The 22587-nt window shown below is 43.4% G+C and overlaps 2 protein-coding genes across 4 annotated transcripts in view; one reads left to right on the top strand and one right to left on the bottom strand.

Moving 5' to 3' along the window:
- The first annotated feature begins 220 nt into the window (after positions 1–220).
- On the top strand, positions 221–15665 carry LOXL4 (lysyl oxidase like 4). The gene is made up of 15 exons (XM_058187914.1): positions 221–3474; positions 4416–4718; positions 5559–5725; positions 5966–6171; positions 7715–7753; positions 8301–8517; positions 8957–9143; positions 9524–9678; positions 10081–10248; positions 10465–10627; positions 11164–11407; positions 11967–12082; positions 12218–12354; positions 12563–12674; positions 12802–15665. Exons 2-15 carry the CDS (start codon positions 4442–4444, stop codon positions 12870–12872), a joined length of 2259 nt encoding a protein of 752 aa, XP_058043897.1. The 5' UTR covers positions 221–3474; positions 4416–4441; the 3' UTR covers positions 12873–15665.
- Positions 15665–22587, bottom strand: part of R3HCC1L (R3H domain and coiled-coil containing 1 like) — a 46764-nt gene continuing 39841 nt past the window's right edge. For all 3 annotated transcript variants that reach the window (XR_009155695.1, XM_058187912.1, XM_058187913.1), the window contains one exon: positions 15665–21723. Coding sequence is in view for 2 of the 3 variants with exons in the window: in XM_058187912.1 (XP_058043895.1) it covers positions 21668–21723 (56 nt within the window). In the remaining variant the exon portion in view is untranslated. The remainder of the gene's footprint in view (positions 21724–22587) is intronic.

Raw genomic sequence — 22587 nt, 5'->3', positions numbered from 1 at the left:
AGGTAACAGCTCTTCTCATGATACATTCTGCCCCATCATTCATAATTTGCCTCTTCTGGGTCATAGCAATACATTTGGAAAAATCTGGTACTTTGGCAATTGCTAAGTCCCCTGTAAATTCCCTGTAAGGCACCTTTGCTCAGCTGGGCTCTTGCAGATGGGTGGGGCTAACTCCATTTATGGGAACTCAAGTTGGAAGGCACAGTTTGGGACTGTTAAAAAATTATTCATCCCAGATGGGTCTTTCCCTGAAAAGAGAGAAAAGGACTTGCCCAGAATGATGAGCTCAGGGCTATTTTGAGGCTTCCCTCCCTCCGGCCCTTCATGTCAGCAACCTACTCTTTAATTTCTAAGCAAACAGGCAGTTGCCACTAGCACATTTTTGCCTGGGATGCGGGCTACAGCCAAGGCAACAAGCTTCCTGTTTACTGCTCGTTGCTCCACTGGGCAGTGGGGAGGGAGCAGCTACTGCCAGGATGAGGCCACAGAATCTGAGCCAGTAGCAGGTGTCCAGGAGGTGCTGCGAATGTGTTGCTACTTGGAGGAGTCAGCAGTCCAACAAATCACAGCAAAGGTGGAACTGGATTACAGGGAGCTGTGGGACGAACTCAAGGTCAAGGAATGCGGAGCAAGACTGACTCATCTGGCAGGTTGCAGGTTGAGAGCTGTGTAGTGGCTACAGCCTGATCGTTTGCCTGATCCTAAAAAGAGAGAAACCTGGAGAGAATAGGCAGCAATGCCATTAAAGCAAAAGGTCAGACCTGAAATTTAGGGCTTCTCTCAGCAGGACAACTAGAAAATCCCTCAATGCAAAATGTATTCATGTTTACAGGACACATTTACCCATGGTTAACATTAACTGAGAATAGCTCCCTGAGAATCTGAGAAGAGACTTGAATATGCCTACAAAATTATTATAGAAACCGAACCTGGAATATTCTGCATCCAAAGTTTACATTTTGCCACTGAACCACACATATTCTTAGCACATTAAAAATATTTGTTGCATCCAGTAATACTACCACCCCCAAGAAACTGAAGATTGGGGGAAAGTAACCATATTTTCCAGATACATATTTGCTGTGGGTGGGATAGATATTTTTTAATATACCAATTAAGGAGAATTCCAGTCATCATAGGCAAATCAGTTTATGTTAGCAAAGCATTAAAAAGCTCTGCTTAACGCTAGGATGCATTTGTGACATCTCAGTAACATCATGGAAATATCCAATTATTGCCCATGATACTAAACCAAACACAACCAAAATATCCTGATGGTTGCTGATGACTTTATCTCAGTAAGCCTGCCAAAAAATTGTTGAGTTGCTTGTTTTGCTTGGACATCTATTTCAAGCTCTTTCCTGTTGGTACCATTGGAAATGATGGAACCAATAGTACATGCACTAAAGGGATGGTAGACAAACTAGGAGCCTCCAGATGTTTTGGACTATAACTCATGTAATTCCTTGAAGTGGCTTTTCTGGATAAGGCTGAATGAACATGGGAGCTAAAATATTTGAAGGAAAACATGATGGCCTTTTCTTATCCTCTATTAAGGCAAGACAGGCTCTGATTGGATTGGAGATGACAAAGCTGTCTACATTTTTCTTTCTTCAAGTTTTTCTCAATGCATTTAAAAAGAAACAAGCTTCATCCTGATACAGAACAGATGCCATGGATTATCTTTGCTGGTTTTGGTTGAGAAATGCAAACCATGATTCAAATGAGAGCCACTCCTTTCAGCCAAATAATAATTCTTTTCAAGATTGATTGTAGTACAGATTGTGATTAATTTTTAATGTTGTTGAAGATGAGTTGTTCATACTGAAGAACAGCATAAAGAATAAAGTTGCTAGCAAGAACTAAACAAAGAGTAGCAGTGTTCTCAGATCCTTTATTCAGTGGCTCTTAGCTGTCTAGTGACCAATCTCCAATTTCCTAAGAAGTACAACTATCATTGCTATGCTACAGAGTGTGCACATTCGATGTTAAGGAGTATAAGTATAGCTGTGTTTACATGAATTCGATGACACTGAATTTATCCAGTGAGCAATAATGTAACAAACAGGCTCTGGTGGCTCAGACTGCTAAGACAGTCTGTTATTAACACAGCTGCTTGCAATTACTACAGGTTCAAGTCCCACCAGGCCCAAGGTTGACTCAGCCTTCCATCCTTTATAAGGTAGGTAACATGAGGACCCAGATTGTTGGGGGCAATAAGTTGACTTTGTATATAATATACAAATGGATGAAGACTATTGCTTAACATAGTGTAAGCCGCCCTGAGTCTTCGGAGAAGGACGGAATATAAATGCAAATAATAATTTAAAAAAAGAACATTGCACAACATTGTAAATCACCAGAAAAGCAGGTGGTGGTGATGGGAATAGACCCCTAAAGGTTACTACTACAAACTAAGAACTATATCCATTGAGAAGTCCATAGAAGAACAAGACACTCCCACAGGCTTTTGAAAACAACTTTCATCCTCCATTATTGAGTTGCAGTTGGAGATGGAAGTGGAGCTCTTTCAGACCATAATGCAAAGCGCTGGACACTCTTTGGGTGCAGGAGGATCACTGAAAAGAAGCATTTCACCGAGTCCACCAAATCAGAGATGTACAGAAACGACTATGGTAGTGCTTTAGGTCCTCTGGTGCAGGGGTCTCCAACCTTGGCAACTTTAAGCCTGGTGGACTTCAACTCCCAGAATTCTCCAGCCAGCAAAGCTAAGATTGGAGACCCCTGCTCTAGTGGTTATCTAGATTTCAGCAGTTCAGATCTGGTAGCTGTGTCTTGGAAAGCCATCTCTTCATCTTCTAACCTTGCAATAGCCTTTCAAAATCCATTTTGTATTTCTGATGGCCTGATTAGTCCATGAGGTCCCCGATTTGAGGGCCATCCATCGGGGAACCTGCATCCTGCAAATCTTCCATCCTTGAGATGTGAACTACCCAACGTTGCCCCCACCCTTTCCTCTTGCAAAATGCCTCTCTGCCCTTCCTGCTGCTAACGTTTTTAAGTACTGCAGAAACCCAACAGGTGAAGCCTCCTGAACCCCCTCCCCCGGTGAAGAGATTTAGGATCGCTTTATTGTTGAGGTTCTGCGGCTCCTTTGGGGCGTGATGGGGGAGGGAGAAGCCTGCCCGGGCATACCCAAAAGCAGAGGGGCCGGGGGCACCTTTTTCACCCCTCTGGAGGAGGCGTCCTTTCGGGTACTGTGAGGCGTTCGCCCGCCCTGCCCAGATTCGTGCAGGAGCCAGAGCCGAAGGGCGGATGCCGCGGATAAAAAGGGTGGGACGGGACGGGCTGCTGGCAAAATTCGCGCTGGCCGCTTTCTTCGCCAGGGTCTCTTGCCAGCCAGAGGTTTTTGTAGCGGGCGACCAGCCTCCCCCCTCCCCCTGAGGTCCAGCTGCTGACAAGAAGTTGTCGAGCTCCGGAGAGCAACTCTTTCCCCACCTTCAGCGGCTGCACGTGAGTAACTGGCTGACGAGCCTACAAGACCGACTCTGGATGCTGCTGTCTGGGGGTGCAGGGAGGTAGCGTTGGGGAGTGGGGGCGTCTGCTTTCACATAATTTCTTTAACTTGGAAGGACTGAATCAAAAGTTGAAGATGGGTTAGAATCGTAAAACAGATACACACACCCCTCCCACTCACGGAAAAAAAGTTTTTAAAAAGGCTACTAATTGCTAAATACTGATAAAATACTCTACACCTCTGACTTGCCCTGGTTAAGTGTCCCTGGAGCTCCTCTGGCACTGAATATAGGGAAAGGAGCCCAATTTGTCCTTTAGCACAGTCCACAGCAGCGGGGAATGGAGAAATCAAGTCCCTCAGTGAAGTATGTTAGATTGAGATCAATGGGCACAGGGAGATGGTGATGGAGCTGTGTCTGCATGGCTGTCCCCTCTTCATATGCTGTGCTTTGCCCATGGAAAGGCATCCTCAGTGTGTTCAGATAGGAATTGGACATCCTCTGCAGCCTCTCAGAATCCTGGTCTCAAATATAGAAAAGCAACCAATCATTTCACTCTACGGATGTGGCAGGATATTGGAGGAGATGGCAAGGCCCCATCCTGCTCTTGTGGGTGGCTGTGCTGCTGTGCTATGCCTTTGGCAGGCTCCTCTGTGCCTGCTTCCCCCTTTGTCATTCTCCTTCTGGTGAGGTGGGGTGGCGGAAGAACCTGGGTCGTCTTAAAATGAGTTCACATTGCTAAGTGCTTAATGAATAATTTACAATGCATTATTATTTGCTACTCCTGATCTTTTTTTAAAAAAAATTTCCTCCTGGTTGTTTTTATACTGTTGTTATAAATTGTCTTGTCCATTTTAAAAAATGAGGAATCCTCTGATAAAAACTGCCACTGACCCTTTCTTTTCCCATGTTCCTTTATCAAATTTTCTTGCCTCCCAGGGGTCTCCACCAGCACTGGACCAGAGATGCTCCCTCTGCAGGTGTATCTTCTTACCTTCCTCCTCTTCCTCCTCCTATGTCTTCAAGTACCTAGCTGGGCAAAGCATCCCAAAATTAAGCTGCGCTTGGTGGGGCCCAGGAGCCAAGCAGGTGAAGGGCGTCTGGAGGTGCTGTACAAAGGACAGTGGGGCACAGTGTGTGATGATGACTTCAACATCCATGTGGCAAATGTGGCCTGCAGAGAGCTGGGCTATGATCAGGCCATAAACTGGGCTCACAGCGCCAAATACGGCTCAGGAGATGGTAAGGACAGGCAGGGATGGAGAATGTTGTTGATCTCAAGTACTTTTTAATGCTTGCAGACCTGAGTCGCGATACCCATTTTCAGTGCAAGAGCTGGAAACTCGCTAATAAAGGCGGTATTTAGTATGAAAGTATTCAAATTGTTGGTCTAGGTTTTTAAGCTCTATAGTAGCTTTCAAGTGAGTGGGCTATGTATTTTCCTGTTCTAAATACTGGGATTATGTGAACAAGCAAGATTTTACTTTTCCTTGGCGTCTTACAATACTGTGGGTACTTTGGGCTATGCTCACTTCAATTTCAGGTGAAAATCTGTAAGTGCCAAACATTGCCAAAAGAAAGTAGGGACAAAGTCTAATAAAAAGTAACATGTTGGCCATAGTGTGCTCATCTTAAATTAAATTAAATACATTTGTATTTAGGACGAGAATTCATGAAATTTGCTGGGCTTTTGTCCACCAATCCAGCCTTCCTCAATGTATGCTCTTCAGATACACTGGAATGCGAGTGTTATTAGCTGTTCTGATGGGGAATGATTGTATTCCACCTGGAGGGTATTTAGTTGGGGAAGACTAGTCTAGTCTGATCTCTATCCAGATGTTTCCCATTTTCCTACACTTCTATTCCTCACCAAATATATACTTAATAAGAAGTTCTTTTTGGTGATATAGAAATAAAATTATTTGTTCCGGTGTAACAATATTTGCTTGATTTTTCAAAATGATCCATGTATATTACAAGTGATGTTTGAATTGAAAGACTGGCAACGTATAAACAGAAAATAGCATGGCATTTCCTAGGAAAGGCATCAAGATTTCTGCTTCTGATCGTATGTATCTACAGGTCCCATCTGGCTGGACAATATTCGCTGCTCAGGTACTGAAAGCTCCCTGGCTGAATGTGCCTCCAATGGTTGGGGGGTGACTGATTGCAACCACAATGAAGATAGCGGTGTGGTGTGCACAGGGTCCCGCCGACTCAATTCTGCTGCTTCACATATCCAGCTGCAGGTGAGGACCTGATTAGAGACTGAAGCTGTTTCCTTTCTATAATGATAATCTGGAGCATCCTATGTGCGCACATTTCGAAGCCCTGCTGAGATCAGTAGCCGCAGAAATGTAATCTTACGGTGAAATGAAGATCAGCCAGTTTTGTCCCTGCACCATTGTTGAGCATGTGCATTTGATGATTTCACTTTTCATTAACAGCAATCCCAAAATGGAGTAATATCTATTCTTTCTCTTGGGTAGGGTTCAAGGGTAGAAGAGGTACAGATCAAACCGATACTTGCCCGGGCCAAATTGAGCTCCCCGGTCACAGAAGGTGCGGTAGAAGTAAAGCTCCAGGGGCGCTGGCGTCAGGTGTGCGATGCTGGCTGGACTCGAAACAATACTCGTGTACTGTGTGGGATGCTAGGATTTCCCTATGACGGACAGGTGGCCACACGATTCTACAGGTACGAATAAGACGTACAAGGGCTACATGTGCAATGTTATATTTGTGATGAAGAAAGAGATATAACATAAAATACCTTTTAATGGCAACATAACAGCGCATGTTGTGGCCCACCAGATTCGGACAGTGAGGAGGTTAAGGAGGAACATGGGCCAGTCCTGGAGTCTGGGGAGGGCTCTGATGAGGGCTCTGCATCAGAGGCAGAGAGGGGGCCAGGGCCGTATGCCAGTTATCAGTTGCCTTCAGAGTCAGACATCAGTGAGGCAGATGAACAGCTGGAGCCTGTTCCCAGTGTGCGCATGTGCAGAGTTGCCAGACGAAGGGAACAGCTAAAGAACAAGGGTAGACTTGGAGTAAGGCCACAAATGGACGATGATTGGCCCCTCCCAGAGGGAATAAAAGAGGAGCGAAAGGGGAGGGGAGTTTGCAGGAGACAATTAGTTCGCTTAAGTGGTTCATGACTCCTTGCCAAATTTTGAAGATATCGCCCTGGCAGTTTCCCAAGCCAGATAAGGTCTGTGACTATAAATTCACCCTTGAAAGATTTTGCTGGATGTGAATGAAAAGAATTCACCGTAACTTCATAAAAAGGGGTTTTTGTCGGGACAAGGAGTCTGCTTCGTGGTTTGGGGAAGCCTAGGTCAGAACAGTGCAGCATAAGCATCAGGTCATTCTTTAGTAAAGAAAACAGGGGTGTTTCTGTTCTGTTCGTCTTGTCTAAAATTTCCTTCTGTTTCTCATGAAGAGGCCTGTCCAGTTCCTGTGATTTTGTGGGTTCTTTTTCTCCCCACACACCGGGAGTTCCATGTGCCTGTTTCCTTCTGTCCATCTTTTACACTCCACCCACTATTCTCTTGCTAAATACAGTCCTGCAATAAGCAGTTGTGGATGCCAGGGCCATTTTACCATGTGGTCTAGCCAAACCGCAGTGGGGTAATTATATAGTGAAGACTACGCTTCCCAGAGATTGAGCAGAACCTGCACTTTCTGGTTCTGGCTTATGCATCAATTCTGTGAGACTAGCAGCCCAGGGTCAACGTCTAGACCGTCCTAACTTGGTGCAGTGTCCTCCCAAAGTGTTAGATCACAAACACAGCCATGTTTGATGGGGCAGTGGCAGAGTGCTGTGGACACATTTTTTTTCTTGACCATATAGGTAAAGATGTACTTAAAGCTCTGGTCTCCATTATCGTCAAGTACTCTCTTTTTTCTATGATGATAGCCACAGCTCTTGCAGTTTATTTATCTTTGCAGGTACTGATTCAGAAGTGGCAGGGGTTTTAGGTAATTTAGTTCTCGTGGATAGTGCTGTCACCTTTCCTAAAAGAACAAATGAGAATACGAAGGACCATAACTTCAGCGTACTTGGTAATTCATGGAAATGAGAGTTCAGGATGAGTTCTTTTAAAATATATCTAAAAATTGTCAACAAAAAAATTGTCAACACACAGTGAAGGATCTGAGTTATGTATCTACTGTTTCTGCAATGGAATTTTTAATGCTCCTGCCAAAGTGCATTTATATTAGATCATCTATCCTTTCAGGAAACTCTGGAATCAGAAACTAAAGGATCCAAGGTCCAGGTAAGGAGTTGGCTCATTTTTTATTGCCTTGCAGTAGTCAATATTTGAAAAAAGGAGATTCTAGAGCCTCTAGAATTTATTTGCATGATTGCTTCCTGGGACTTTAAGCAGTTAATTCACCAAATTTCAAAGCCTTTCCCCATTTGTGCCTAATGATGGTATTTACCTGGTCCTTTTCTGCTGTTGTCCAATAATGTTGCCATCCTTTCTTTACCAACCATAAATGGGAAAGTTTGAAGTCTTGTGTCAGTGTTAAAGCATTATTTTCTTCCTTATACTGACACCATTGAAGGACTGACTCAAGCTGTATAAATTCTGCTAGGCTTTGTCACCTTGGAGCAAAATCAGGTGACTCCAGTGACTTGAAACAAAGGCAATAGAAACAGGATAGCTAGTGAGGACAGCAAATTTCACGCTAATACAGTTTTCTGTGAACTCAAGGATGGGTGGGTAGCACTTCAATTCAGCCATGGAAAAAACCTTCTGGAGGATGGCCAGAGGGATTATTATCTGACAAAAGGCAATAATTTCTTCCCTTGTTTTGCAGCCTAAAAAGCCTGAGCAAGAAGAATACCTTCTGGATCCATCAGATTAAATGCCTGGGCACTGAGGTTCACTTGGGTGAATGCAAACTACATGTGCTTCCAAAAGCTCAGAATCAAAGTGCCTGCCCACATGGTATGCATGCCTTGGTCAGCTGTATAGCAGGTCCTGAATTCCAGCCCAAGAAAGCCAAGCTAACCAGCCATAGCAAGCCTAAGCAGGTAAAAAGAAGACAATTTTCCAAAGAATATTAATAGAGGCTCATATATCTTTAAAGGTAGGCTCAAAATATTCACGGTGAAGAGCACTGACCATAGCGAAACCGTAGGATCTACTAGGGCAAGGACCAGTCTAATTCTCTGTCAGGATGATTTCAGACAAAGGGTTCATAGTGCTTCACAGAATCAATCCCATATACTGTAGTTGTTCCATCCTAGGATAGCAGGGGAAAGACCAAAGAGTTACAGGAAGGTATCTGTGTGGCCTTAGAACTTTCATAAAATGTTAAGAATGAAAGAGGAGAACTGCAAGTTAAAAACCTTAGATGGAAGCCCACCGGTTTCACTCTTTGCTGCTGACAGAGAACAAAAGTCCATCCTTCATAAATATCACTAACCCACCCTTCTGTTTGTTGGTCCCCAATCTCTATCTCCATTCCAGCAGGAATCCCAGGTGCGTCTCCGTGCAGGTGCACACATAGGTGAAGGGCGTGTGGAAGTGCTAATAGGTAACCAGTGGGGCACTGTGTGTGATGAAGGCTGGAATCTACCTGCTGCCAGTGTGGTGTGTCGGCAGTTAGGTTACGGCACTGCACGAGAAGCTCTTTCAGGAGCACAGTTGGGCCAAGGTGAGTGGAAGGGATGAGGGAAATCATAAAGTGGGTGGCGTAAGGCTCAAAGTAGGAAATTTGCATCCTTGATAAATATGGAAGGAGAAGGAAGACTCTGGATAAGTTACGTCTAAGAAACATTTCATGGAGTTTCTCAGAAGCAAACAAAATCCAGAAAGGGTGACAAATAAATTTCAGGAATAGGAAAAAGAGGATGAATTTGGAGAAGACTGAGTTGTGGGACCAAAGTAAAAGAATGGGGACTAGGAAGATCCATGTATCCCTAGTGAGAAAGAATCAGACTGATAACTGTGCATGTGGGGAAGAATTTGGGGTGTAGTGTGTGTGACATGCAATGTGAGGGGACTCCATCCTATCAAGAATAATTCATGTTACAGGCCTAGGTCCTATCCATTTAACAAGAGTGCGGTGCAGGGGACATGAACGATCACTGATGGACTGCAGATCCCAAAAAGCAGCTCAGACAGGATGCCGGCATGACAATGATGTTGCTGTCCGCTGCAATGTGCCTCAAACAGAAGTCAAACGTCAAGTAAGATCCAGTTCTTTGGCTAAAAACCAAAACCGGGAGAGAAATGAATAATACACAGAGATGGGCTGCTTTTGCTAAACACCTCAGAAGAGAAAGTGTAGCTGACCTAAGAAAGAATGAGCTGTGTTTGGAATGAATAAAGAGTTGTTGGGGCTATGTCTTACTTGGAAAAATATAGGGTACCACAACTTGGCAGGCTGCCAAAAAAAAGAAAAAAAAGAACCACTGCCACTTGACCAATCCGAATGCCCTTCATACAATCTATTACGCATTTCTAAGGAAACTTGTATCCAAATTGTCAAAAACTCTAATGATGCCAATGTAGTTTTGGATTCACCTGTAACATGCATCTTGTTACATCATAATTCTTCTGTTCTATTAAACTACTTTTCATCTATTCAGATCCGTCTGGCTGGTGGACGCACTTCAGAGGAAGGTGTTGTAGAAGTACTGGTACCCAGAGGAAATGCCTTCCGCTGGGGTGCTGTGTGTGGGGAACACTGGGGACTCAAGGAGGCCATGGTTGTTTGTCGACAGATGGGGCTGGGCTTTGCAAGCCATGCTCTCCAGGTAAGTCACTGCCTACATTATTGACTCATAACATTAAGTACTGAGTGCACCAGCACAATTCTGGCTTGCTTACTCAGTTGCAAATATGGTACCTGATGTTCTAAACTTTCAAGTTAATCATGATTGGGAAGCCTGGGAGCTTATGTACCCCAAGACAAGGATTTCAAATTCAGAGCCTGTATTTACTTGGTTCCTACTCCCTTGTTCTTATTCCAGGAAACATGGTACTGGCAGGGCAATACAGATGCTGCTGAGGTGGTGTTGAGTGGTGTGCGCTGTAAAGGCACAGAAATGTCTATCCTACAATGTCAGCATCATGGACCCGTGCATTGTCCAAATGGAGGAGGGCGTTTTGTTGCAGGAGTCACCTGCACCCAGAGTAAGTGGAAATAGGAATAGTTTGGCCTGGCCTGGGGGTGTTTAAAGCTAAGACAGTGGGATCACATATACTAGAGCAGCTATCTTAGGCATCACAGCAGTTATGAGAGCCACCTTTTTGCCTAGGGCAAAGACAGATTGATTGATCGTTATATTGAGGTTGATGAAAGAAATGTTGAGAGTTCAAAATATATAGTATGGTATCTATGGAGATTCGCAGTCATCCAGGTCATGTTTTTCCCAAAGGTGCTTTTTCAAGAGGCAAGTAGACTTTCTGGTTTTTCTTTGAAGATGTTTCACTTCTCATTCAAGAAGCTTCTTCAGAGCTGAAGAAGCTTCTTGGATGAGAAACGAAATGTCTTCAACGAAAAACCAGAAAGTCCACTTGCCTCTTGAAAAAGCACCTTTGGGATATAATACGATGGACAAATCCGGAGAATGTGGTGTAGTTGGACTGGGATATCGACTGCCTAACATTAGGGGCCTAGAATTCACACTGTATGGATTTAAGACTTCATGCTCCACTTGTCTTTTTAGATGCTCCAGATCTAGTAATGAGTGCCCAGCTGATAGAAGAGACAGCTTATCTTGAAGACCGTCCATTGAACATGCTGTATTGTGCCCATGAGGAAGGCTGCCTTTCTGCCTCTGCTGACCGTATGAACTGGCCAGAGGGGTATCGACGCCTGCTCCGCTTCTCCTCTCAGATTCACAACCTGGGCCGGGCTGACTTCCTTCCCAAAATTGGCCGTCATGCATGGATATGGCATGAATGCCACAGGTAGCGGGCAGTTCTTGACACACCATGGCCAGTAATATGTGCTTCTTTGTCATTTGAAGTGCATTGCTATCCGCTGCACATGTGCAATTTGAAACTGAAAGCTGTTGTTAATTCCTGTTGGTATTTTTGTTTATTTATTTAAAACACACACACACACACACACACACACACACACACACACACACATCCAGACTTTTTCTTTTCTAAACCTAGCCTTTTCATCTCCCTGTAAGTGGAGCTCATGTGTCCCACTGAAAGTTATCCACCCTAGCCAGCTCCTTTATGGTGGGAGCTCAGTTTGTTACATCTGGGAAAATAGCAATGTTTATGCTAAAGCTATCATTATGGTTGAGCATGGATGAAGAGCTATAATAGCAACTGAGCCCAAAGCCCCACTTAATTCGTCTACTTTGCTTTGTTTCATGGCTCAGCAGATCTTTGCTTATCGTTGCCACAAGTAGCAGGAAGGACTGTTTGGCTATTGCCTAGACAAGCCCATTTCTTCCAAGCCATAGTTTTATCCTGTAGCCTTCTAATCCCTAATTTCATCATCCCACAGACATTTCCACAGCATTGAGGTTTTCACACACTATGACTTGCTGACACTCAATGGATCCAAGGTGGCTGAGGGACACAAGGCCAGTTTCTGTCTGGAGGACACCAACTGCCCAGAAGGTAAGAGAAAATTCATGAGATTCAAAATGGAACAGTAACAAAGTTAGAACCAAACGCTACAGATGTTCATCAGAAGCCTATTGTGAGTGAGGCAAGGCCAAATCTCTCCCACTTAGTCTATTCTCTTCCATATAGGAATGCAGCGGCGTTTTGGCTGTGCAAATTTTGGAGAGCAGGGTGTCAGTGTAGGCTGCTGGGACACATACAGACATGATATTGACTGCCAGTGGATAGATATCACTGATGTGCCCCCTGGGAGTTACATATTCCAGGTAAGTCTGATAAGGAATCTGATTTGGTCTGAGCACAGAGGTATTAACAGAAAGGCATAAATTTGGCCCTTGTTGTCAATTGCATTGTTGTGGATTTTCTTTAAACTAAAACTGAGAAGGGGCACAGAGAAGATGAGAGGCGAGCAAGGAACCTGAACTACAAACTATCCTTTCCCTTCCCGCTCCCCCCCCTCTTTTTTTTTGCCAGGTTATAGTGAACCCTAAGCAGGAAGTAGCAGAGTCTGACTTTTCCAACAATGCCCTTCGCTGTCAGTGCCAGTATGAGGGACATCGTATTTGGTTGCATGGATGTCATACAGGTATAAACACAATGGAAAGTCTTAACTACTGTCGGAAGCTAAACTGTGTACCACAGCCTGGAGATATAATCTGCCCTTTGGCATTGCCTGCTAGGTTAATAGCTCTCCTTTCTTCTTCTGTTTGTAGGTGACGAGTATGGTGCCAGGATAGAATGGGATGAGGAAGCACAAAGGAGACTGAGCAGCAACTTTGTCTAAGGCAAATATTCCAGAAGCAGTTGGAATTCCCAAGGAACCTGGATCTAGATCTTCTCATGGCTCAAAGCAACCCAACACGAGCTATGGTAGAATCCAAGCAGCTGCTGGCTAGCACAAGAACTAGATTCTGCAGACAGTGTCTTTCACGACCCTCTTTCCTCCCGGTCATTTGTCCAGGATTTTCACACACAGCGACACCACATACAGACTTTATGGCCATACTGTGACTATCACTACTTTGCCTTCCATTACACAGTCCAGCTTGTCTGGTCTGCTTTCTCTATTTATTCAGCTTGGCAACTATGGTCAAATATGGGACTGAAATGACCTGATGGGGGACACTACAGTCTTTCTCATGTCCAGCTAAGAGAATAGTTCAGAGGCAAAAAGGACCATGCTATTGCCTTGCTGGCAGAAGGGGTGCATGAGTAGCACAGCCCAGAAAAACTACCTCAGCCAGCACTATCTGCTGACAAGCTTTTATCTCAGGAGCTGGTTCATCTCAAGATATATCATTCTTTTCAGCCCCATATCTCCCCTTTGCCACAAAGGCATAAAGCATGCAACACTGCCAGTAGGCCCAAGCATCCATACCCACATTACCTCTGATACAGAAGAGCTTCGTCCTGCCATGGATGCAGATACCTCCAGATCCAAAAATTCAAGTCAGACCAAAGGATTCAGAAAAGACACCTATGAGCCCTCCTGTAAGAAGGCACTAGTTGGGCAATGCTATTAGTTTAAATATTAAGAGATTAGGGAAGTGGAACAATATTATTAACTATGGAGTTAGTAAAGTGCAATGAACCGTGATGGCTAATAGGGAGAGTAAAATACTATTTGGGGATCACTTGCTCTCCCAAGAGAAACAAAAGGTGCAATTTTGTACCACATTTTAAAGAGTTTGACCCTGCCAATAAAAGGCTTTTTGAACCACATAATAATATTCATAGTTGAATGAGACCAGCAGCATTAGATTGGTTCAGGATAGCAGAGGAAATGCTAGCAGAGAATGGTAGAGATGGGTAGAAGCAGTAATGCCTCAAATCCAAAGGGAATACCTACAGATCTCCCAGTAGGAATGAGGCAAGCCAATGTACCTATGAGGGAGAAGTCAGGCAGAAAGAGTTGATCATAGCAAAGAGGCAGCTGCCTCCCTCAGCAGCCCCACTGCAGTGTTCATCCAGGCAACAAATAAAGCCTAGCTATAGGCAGGAGCTTGCAATAGATCAGGCACTGTGGAAGGGGGAGGGCATCTCCCAGGCTCATGTCAAGGAAGGAAGAGGAATGGATGGGAGTGATTTATGCCTGCCCCCAGGAAAGCCAAGACTCAACGGCCCCATTGATCTCCAGCACCACAGTAGAGTCGTACTATAACTGTAATCTCCCCCTCCCCAAAGCAAGCTTGCTTTTCTCTTACAACTGAGCTCAATTGGAGCGCTCACTTCATTGGTAATCCTGCAATGGATTAACAAACAGCCAGAAATATGCTAATCTGTCTGGCCTTCTTGGTGATGGAGCTTAGCTTATTTCATAATGAATCCAAGGAAACCAGAGGGGCAGAGAAGCATTCTCTCCTTCAAAAGTGGAGGATGTGGGGTACACTGAGAGATGGGAACAACTTAGCAGAGGCCAACCTCTTTTTCCTTTAATGCCGCATCAGACGTTCCACTCCTTGGGAAAAGTACCTGGTCCCAAAAATGCTGATATACAATTCTTCCAAATTCACAACTAGCAAAAATGTATTGTAGCTTAAACAGAATCTTCACAACAGTGTGACTCCTCCTCTGGAACAATTCCTTTAAAAATGTTACTGGGCTGGTGGTAATCTACTTTGGGTGAAGTAGGGAGGGTCAAGAGGTTTTTAATTTCTCTGGGACCTGGGGCAATTCAGACAGTGGGACACTGATTCTCATTATCTGAACTCTCAACCGGAGAGAGAACTGATTGGTTCATTGGGTTTTCTGGGGTTCAAGACCAACAAAAGTGAAAAAAAAAAAAAGGTTGGCTCCAATTTGGGTGTGAAAATGGAGTGGAAAAAATTGTAATAATTTTATTAACTGTTACAATTCAGAAGATAAAAGCTAATACAAACTAAAAAAAATAAAGATGTAAAAAATAGAAATGTTTTTTAAGCTTGACCAAATAAACCAACTTTATATTTATTCTCATGTTTCACAATCTTGTTCTTTAATCTCTTCAAATATGTCCCAGAACTTATTTGTGTGTGTGCACCAAGGAGCCAAAATGTTCAGCATCAAGGACTATGAAGACCAGTCTTCTGTTTGGTGGAGGGAGAAATCCATTTCATGTACTTTTGACAGGAAGCAGTGTTAAGATGCTATAGAACAGAAGTATGCATGTTTTGTTGTCTTTAGAAGCTATAGAAGTTGCTGTCACACTGAAGAAATACTTTGTGTATGGAATGGAGAAAAGGGTCACCACGCTCTTCATCTCAAGTAGACTCTTGATATGGTCTTTATTCTTTAGAGTACAGGCAAGATTTCTCTTAACTCTGAAGAAGGCAGTAAAAAATGAGACCTAAGCTCTCTTCCTGGAAAACACGTATATCTTTCCCGTTTTTTTCATGGAGAAACTCCAGGAGTTTCTGGAAAGCAATTTCAACACTTTTGTACACATTATTTTAGCTGTGAGTATAATATAAGTTCAATATTTATTTGTGTGGCCAACAGTGATTACATTCTTTGTAAGCTTCTTCAGCAAATTTTCTCACCAGCTCGCAATTCATGGGGAGAGTCATTTTTCATGAAATATCTTGTATGTACAACTACAGACCTCCATCTTCTAGCTCAGTGCTATGCTAACTCTGCAATATGAGACTGATTCTATTTTCTTAGACTCCTCATCTCCTTTGATTTTTTTTCTCCTTGTCATCATTTGTATCAAGTAATTTATGTGATCTTCGCTCTGAAGATTAAATATCTCTGCTAGATGGACCAGACAGGCATAAGGGAAGCAGAAATAACTGAAACATGGGGAACAGGAAAAGCAAAAGAGAAATTGATTGCAATCTGCAGGATAGATTTAACAGAGTGGAAGCTAAAAAGAACCTTCATGGTTTAATGGAGTGCAGAGGCAAGAAGGCAACCATATTTGAAGCTTACATGGAACAGAAAGGGCATGGAAGAACATAAGAGTTTGTATTCATTCTATGACATAAAATCCTCATCTATTAATTTAATGCCATTTTTCAGGTTGATGTGTAAAAAAAAGGGCTACCACCTCAAATCTTCACTTGCTCAATATGCTCCTTCCCTACATTTTCATATGCACCATAATTCAATAAATTCTCTCTCTTCTTCAGTCATTTCTCCTTCACTTCCAAACTTCTTGCACAGCCTCTTCTTAGTTATATACACTCACATTTACCGTACTCATTTAATTCTCCATTTTAAGGAATTGGAGTATGCAAAAGATTTCTAGTCTGAATTATTTGAGGTTGAAACATCTCATTTCAGACTCAAAATGGCTGTCCCAATGGCTTCATCAAAGGTGTTTGATGCTGCTCTGACCCTTATTGAAGTGTTCAAAGATCAACATTCTTGTTTCAAAAGTACGAGTTTGTAAGGCTTTTGGTGTCATTAACTTTACACTACGTCACATCTGTGCTGTTTCCAGATACTTTACCAATCCAACTTTACCAATCAAGAGATATCATACAGTTATTCTGTCTTTATATATTTTCTGAGGGCAAAAACCCACAAGTAGTGGAAAAGATGTTATTGTCCCATAAAATTTGGAATGTATGGCAGGCTGATCAGGCAGGAAAGTCTCTTCTAGAAGTTCCTATGTGCCTGGTACTTCTGCAAAGAACACTTAGACTACCTTGTCAGATAGAAAATATGTGGATTTCAACTTCCAGAATTCTGGAAGTTAAAGTCCACACATCTTCAAGTTGCCAAAGTTGAAAAATACTGACTTAGACTGTTCTTAGGATGGTGAGGCAACTTCCATCCAACTTCCATGCCTCAAAAAGCAATTCCTATAACACTATATGTATATTTGGACAGGGAAGAAAACTTAATTTTTTCTCAGAGAGAAAGCACAACATTTTAAATAGTTGGAAAATGCATATGTTTTCCCAAGAGAAATGCAACCATGAAAAGACAAGTGAGGATTATATATACAACAGATGAACAAGAAATGGAAATTTATCACGCAACAAACAGGGGGAACTGAAATACACTGGAACGGATTACAATGATTCCTTTAATACAGGGCAAAGATCCAAACTCTCATTCCAACTAAACTGAATTAAACTGAGGACTTAAGAAATGAAGAAAGCATTAAACATATCGCTCCAGAGGATACTTATTTCATAGCCCTTTATGAAACTGCTTCAATACTACTTTTGAGTATTAAATGTTTTCAAAATCCCAACAGAGCTGAATTTAGCTAAAACATTATTTCCTGGTAAAGAAGTACATGAGTCAAAATAGGATCACTACAGAGGAGAATGGGCGTGATGCCCGAGCCAAAATTGGTCAGATCAGATTTTCCAAGTTTCTATCTTGAAATGTGCAGTAAACACATTCAATAACTGTATTCTGCAATCAACATAGCCAGGTATTCCTTAGATCAGGGGTCTCCAATCTTGGCAACTTTAAGCCTGGAGGACTTTGCTGGCTGGGGAATTCTGGGAGTTGAAGTCCTCCAGGCTTAATGTTGCCAAGATTGGAGACCCCTGTCTTAGTTACTGCAGTTCTGATATAAAAACACCTAGAAACATTCTGCCATTTTAAAAATTATTCTTGCTTTAGAACCAAATTACTGACTCTGTGTTAACACATTTCTCCTCTTCCTCTCTCCACTTCAGGAGAGCTGCAGTGAGGGAATATTCAGCATGTGAAATCTAAATAGGGTTACCAATGATCAGTGCCCAGAAAAAAACAAATCAGCTGCTGGCAGAGTTTTAGGTTTGTGCCACTGAATCTTGCAAAGGATCCAGCAACCCTCAAGAATCAATGTGGGCTTAAATTTGTGAGAACGAGAATGTAGTCAGAGGAAAGCCTTTGAGGGAGGTTGTATTAAAGCACAAGGAGAGTCAGCGCTTCCTCTAGTGCTTCCAAAAATGTCCAACTGACCAGCCCATAATTGATATCAGGGATCTCCAACCTATTGGAGTCAGAGCCAGGTTTGAGTTTTGTGAGCGCATCACAAGCACACACACCACAGGCTGCCGTGAGGGGGAGAAGAGTGGGTGGACTTGACTTTTCCCCAAGTGGCTGTTACAGTGAGCGCAAACAGCCCATTACCAGAAGGCAACTCTGTAAAATTGCTGATTGTTAACTCCTCCAGCTCCCATGATACAGTTCCCAAAGTGCCAGAGATTAGAGTGATTTACAAATATTGCAAAATAAATAAGTAGCTTTTAGCTAGCCTTTTCTCTGGCCAGATAGGCAGCCTTTTAACGAAACACTGGGCTGCAGTAACCCACCACTTGTATTTTCTAAGAATGCCTATGAGGCCCAGAGGAATTATTGTAAATAAAGATGATGCTGGAGGCTGGTACTTTAGAGGGTTCAATGTCTCATGTTTCTTTTTAGCCTGCCAATTCCTCCCCTCCCCCCCTGCTCCCAATGAGTTTGGATTGTTGCTGTGCGCATACATACTGTTACTCTAATAAGCAATATCTTTGAATGATTTCTACATAATACTGTATATCTGCGCCATATTTATATAATAGAGTTGCTGATTAATAAAAATGGGCAGAACCTGTCTTAATTTATCTACCACTGGTCAGTGTAATAGTCACTGACATGTGTTTGAATGTACTGTTCAATTTTTCTGGCTGGCAAAAGTTTTTGGGGCACAAGATTTTATCAGCAGCAGAGGACAAAAACAGAAAAAGAACCAGCTGCATTTACTTTTTATTATTTCCAATCCAATGGAAATATTGGAAAGAAATTATGCAGAGGGACCCAGGACCTTACTGCGTCTCCTCAGCACAATAATTATCTGAAAACTGAACAGACCAGGGCCAAATTTGGTGCTGGAAATAAAGCAAGCAAAATAATTTGGTGCTGGAAATAAAACATGCAAAGAAAAATTGCGTTCAAGAATGACCCAGATCAAGCCAGGGGCTACAGAAGAAAAAGAAATCCAGAGAAACCTCTCTCCCCTGTGGAGGGGCAATTGACCTTGGAGTGTGTTGTGATCTTCATTTAAAGTCTCACTTTCTGGTCAAATGTCCCAGAACAGAACTATTTTAATGAGCTTAAAGGATCCAAGCATGTTCTGTATGCTTCTTCTAAAATTAAGAAGACTAGAAAAAAACTGAAAGCCAGATGAGGCAGGGAATCTAATAAGCCCTGATACAAGCGGATCATCCATGGGCACATGAGTGCTCACAGATGCTTTTAATGCCTTCTGAACTCAACTTATTCATGTTCTTTCTTGAGCAGAGAGATTATTATGGAAGACCAGGAAAGGGCCTTTCTCCTTTAAGGAACTGCTGATGGGGATGTGTGTGTCTATGCTAGATCTGAAGCCTCTTTGCATAATTCAGATCTGAAACACTACACACTTTTGGTGTTTAGGTTTTAAAGCAACATTGAGGAGACAAATCTTAAATCTGTTTCTGGAGATAATTATAATAGTTCTCAAATTCTATGGCATGTTTTGCAACAGTGCAATCCTAACAGAAATGACAAGAGTGCAGGAAAAGAGGCCAGTAACGGATTGAAAAGACAAATCCTGTCTTAAATAAGGCATGGGACCAGCTAAGCATAGGATCTGAGGTATGCCAACTTAAAGAATGATCTGCATGTTTGCCTTAAAGCCACATTTACAAAAGAATTAAATACAATTCTTCAATAAGCTTCAGTGCAATCGTTCCTATGTAAATATGAGATTACTTGGATGGCTAGTCTACTCCGATACAAATGCTGATGGCCTTTCATGCAGGGAGGCTCTGCAAACTGCCAGAAACTATAAACGGGAATGAAACCTAATTTAGCCACTCTGGTGTATCAGATTGGAGAGTATTTAGTTGGATCAAATAGACAGGGCTTGGTTCAGATATCACTTGTTTGGCAGAGTAGGGAATCAGACCATTAGAACTGCCAGGAAAAGCAGTCACTACCCATCCGCTCCTATTCCAGAATACTGCCCACATCACAGGCAAGCACTCCACCCTGCTCAAAGGGAGACACAACCGGTTGCTGTTCCAGGTACGGAGATGGCTGTAAGTCTGGCTGGCCAGCAACAGGCAGCTTGCCAGAACATTCCAGCTCTGAGAGCTGCCTTGGCCTACTGTGTGCAATTTGACCCCAAACAGTCTCAAGCAGAATGTCCCATAGAGAGTATCTCCACTTTTCCTCTGACTAGGTCAATGTGGCATGCCAGGCACACACCCCTAGTGAACTCTGCTCCCCCCACTCTTCCAAAATGCCACCTCCAACAGGACCTCTGATGCATTGTCTTGACCCACAACTTGGACGGGGACAGATTGCGTTGATCTAGAGTTTGAGCAGCACTTGTGTCTACTGCTGTGCGGTAGCAAGATCAGACTGATGTGTCTGGATCTTGATCTCTGCACCAACTAAGCGGAGACAACCAAAATTCTTGGTCCAAGCTTAGAGGGCTTGACCCCAAGCACAGCTGGGAGTGTCTGACCACAGGAATCTCCGGCCCAGCCTAGCAAAGGTGTGTTGTTGATGTACATTTACAGGAAGCAGCCAATCTGCCTGCTTTTGGGTGGTGGTGATGCAGCTGCTCAGAACAGAAAGGACCTTGTTTGCTGGTCTTTGAGATGCATTCCTGGGGAGTGGGCAGCGGTGGTGGTAGTGGAGGGAATGCCTGTAAAGTGAAATCCAACAGACTAGAGCTGGGTTGCTTTTTACTTGTGCCTGTTTTTACAGGGTGGGAGTGACATGCTGCAAGGACTGCTGCCAACATATTCCTGCCATAAGGAGGGGAATCCCACACAAGTGCATAGAGCCTCTTAGGAACGGTTCTGCTAGGAGGTCCAGAATCTGCTTGGTAGCAGGGTCTCCCCGCTGGAGCCTGATTTCCCCATAGGGGAAGAGTTGCTTTTATCTCAGCTCTTCAGATGAATTTACGAGGGTCCCATCAGGAATGGGTTTGTAAGAGAGAACCTTTCTTCTGGGCATCTTATGTTGACTTCCATTCTAAAGGATCTGGAAGAGGAGGGTCTGAGTCAAGTCCAACCATAGTAACTCACTGAGTTGCTGTCATACCTCTGCTAACTTTCCAGTGCTGAAGATTCATAGAGTTACTTGGAGGCAGTAAAGCTGCCTGCATCACACGACACTATATAAAATCAAATCAACTTTAATAGCAAGCTCAGCATTGGGCACCTGGCCATCCTAGTGGGCCTGATCTAAAAGCTATCATGGTTTAGCCCCATCCCACTGAGCACAACATGACTCAGTGACCCAGAGAACAGATAGGCCCTGCATCCAGGCTGCTTCAAAGTAATGTGATGAGTGCCTTTGGATTACATTCTATGGCATTTAGAACAGCCCTGCAGGACTGTTAACAATACAGCAGCTCTTCCTGAGGTACAGCCAGACTCCAGTCCCACTCTTTCACAGCCTTCCAGCCAACCCGGTAGCTTGGGTTCACATGACTCATCCTGGCATGTCTGGCTACTCCAATGCACTCCCAACTCCCCATATCTTATTGCTTCCCCCAAAGGGGATGGTAGAGTCCCTCAATGCTGTAAGCACAAGCTGCCATTTGTCAGTTCCACTCCATGAGGTTTTCAAGCAGGCCTGAGCAACTTCCCTCTTCTTGCACTGGCTGCTGACTCACTCACGACCTTCCCAGGCATCTTCCTTTTGCTTGGCCTCTAAGAGCTTCCGCTCTGCAAGAGAAAATGTGATTAGGGAAGTAGCGGTCATGTGAAATAGAGCTGATCAGAGCAGCAACTTCCAGGGCTTTGGTGACCCTTAATGCAGCCTTTGTGTGCATGCATTCTCTCTTGATATCCCTCGTGACATAGAAGGCTGTTGTCTCTGCTTAGATGGTGCAGAGACCAAGAGCCACCTCAGCAAACTGTGGACATGCTCACATCATTGCACACTGGAAGTGTCCGCTCAATTACCTTGCACAGAGCGCCTGAATCCCTATCCCTTCCTACACATCCATGAAACATATTAGAAAGCTGCATTTCACCTGAGATCAGCCTAGATAGAGAATTTGCTTGTAATCTACTTGAAAGCCTACTCAGCAGAGAAGAGCAGCGAATTACTGAATTGGTAGCTACAATTAAAATAAATTAGCTATTCTTATGCACATCTTACTCTCACTATTTTGAAGCTCAGCCTGGCTCAGGGTTCTGTATTCCGGAGTAGTACTATTGTTCGGCACAGTAAACAGAACTGGAGCACCACCTAGTGTCCTTAGCCGAACACTGAAGACCTGACACAATCGCATTTCCCATATATCTTTTTCCTAGAGGGACTGAATATACCACAGCTTTCTTCCCTCAAGGCACTTAATTAGAGCTATAAACTGCTCTTGCTGCTCGGGGGAATCCTTGTTCTCTTCCAATGCCCTTAAAGAAAAAGGATAGGAAAATAAGAATTCCTAGTCCTTGTATGGATTCAAAGAGGCACACCTTAGTAAGTACAATGAAGGCATTCAATTAACAAGGCTACATAAACCTGGACATCACATATTTAACGTTGATGCTTCCCCCTCCCTAAAATATTTTTTGCACGGAGCT

Source organism: Ahaetulla prasina, chromosome 6 (assembly GCF_028640845.1).
Source record: "Ahaetulla prasina isolate Xishuangbanna chromosome 6, ASM2864084v1, whole genome shotgun sequence".
Lineage (NCBI taxonomy): Eukaryota > Metazoa > Chordata > Lepidosauria > Squamata > Colubridae > Ahaetulla > Ahaetulla prasina.
Note: the sequence above shows the minus strand (reverse complement) of the source record. Positions and strands in the feature narration are given on the sequence as shown.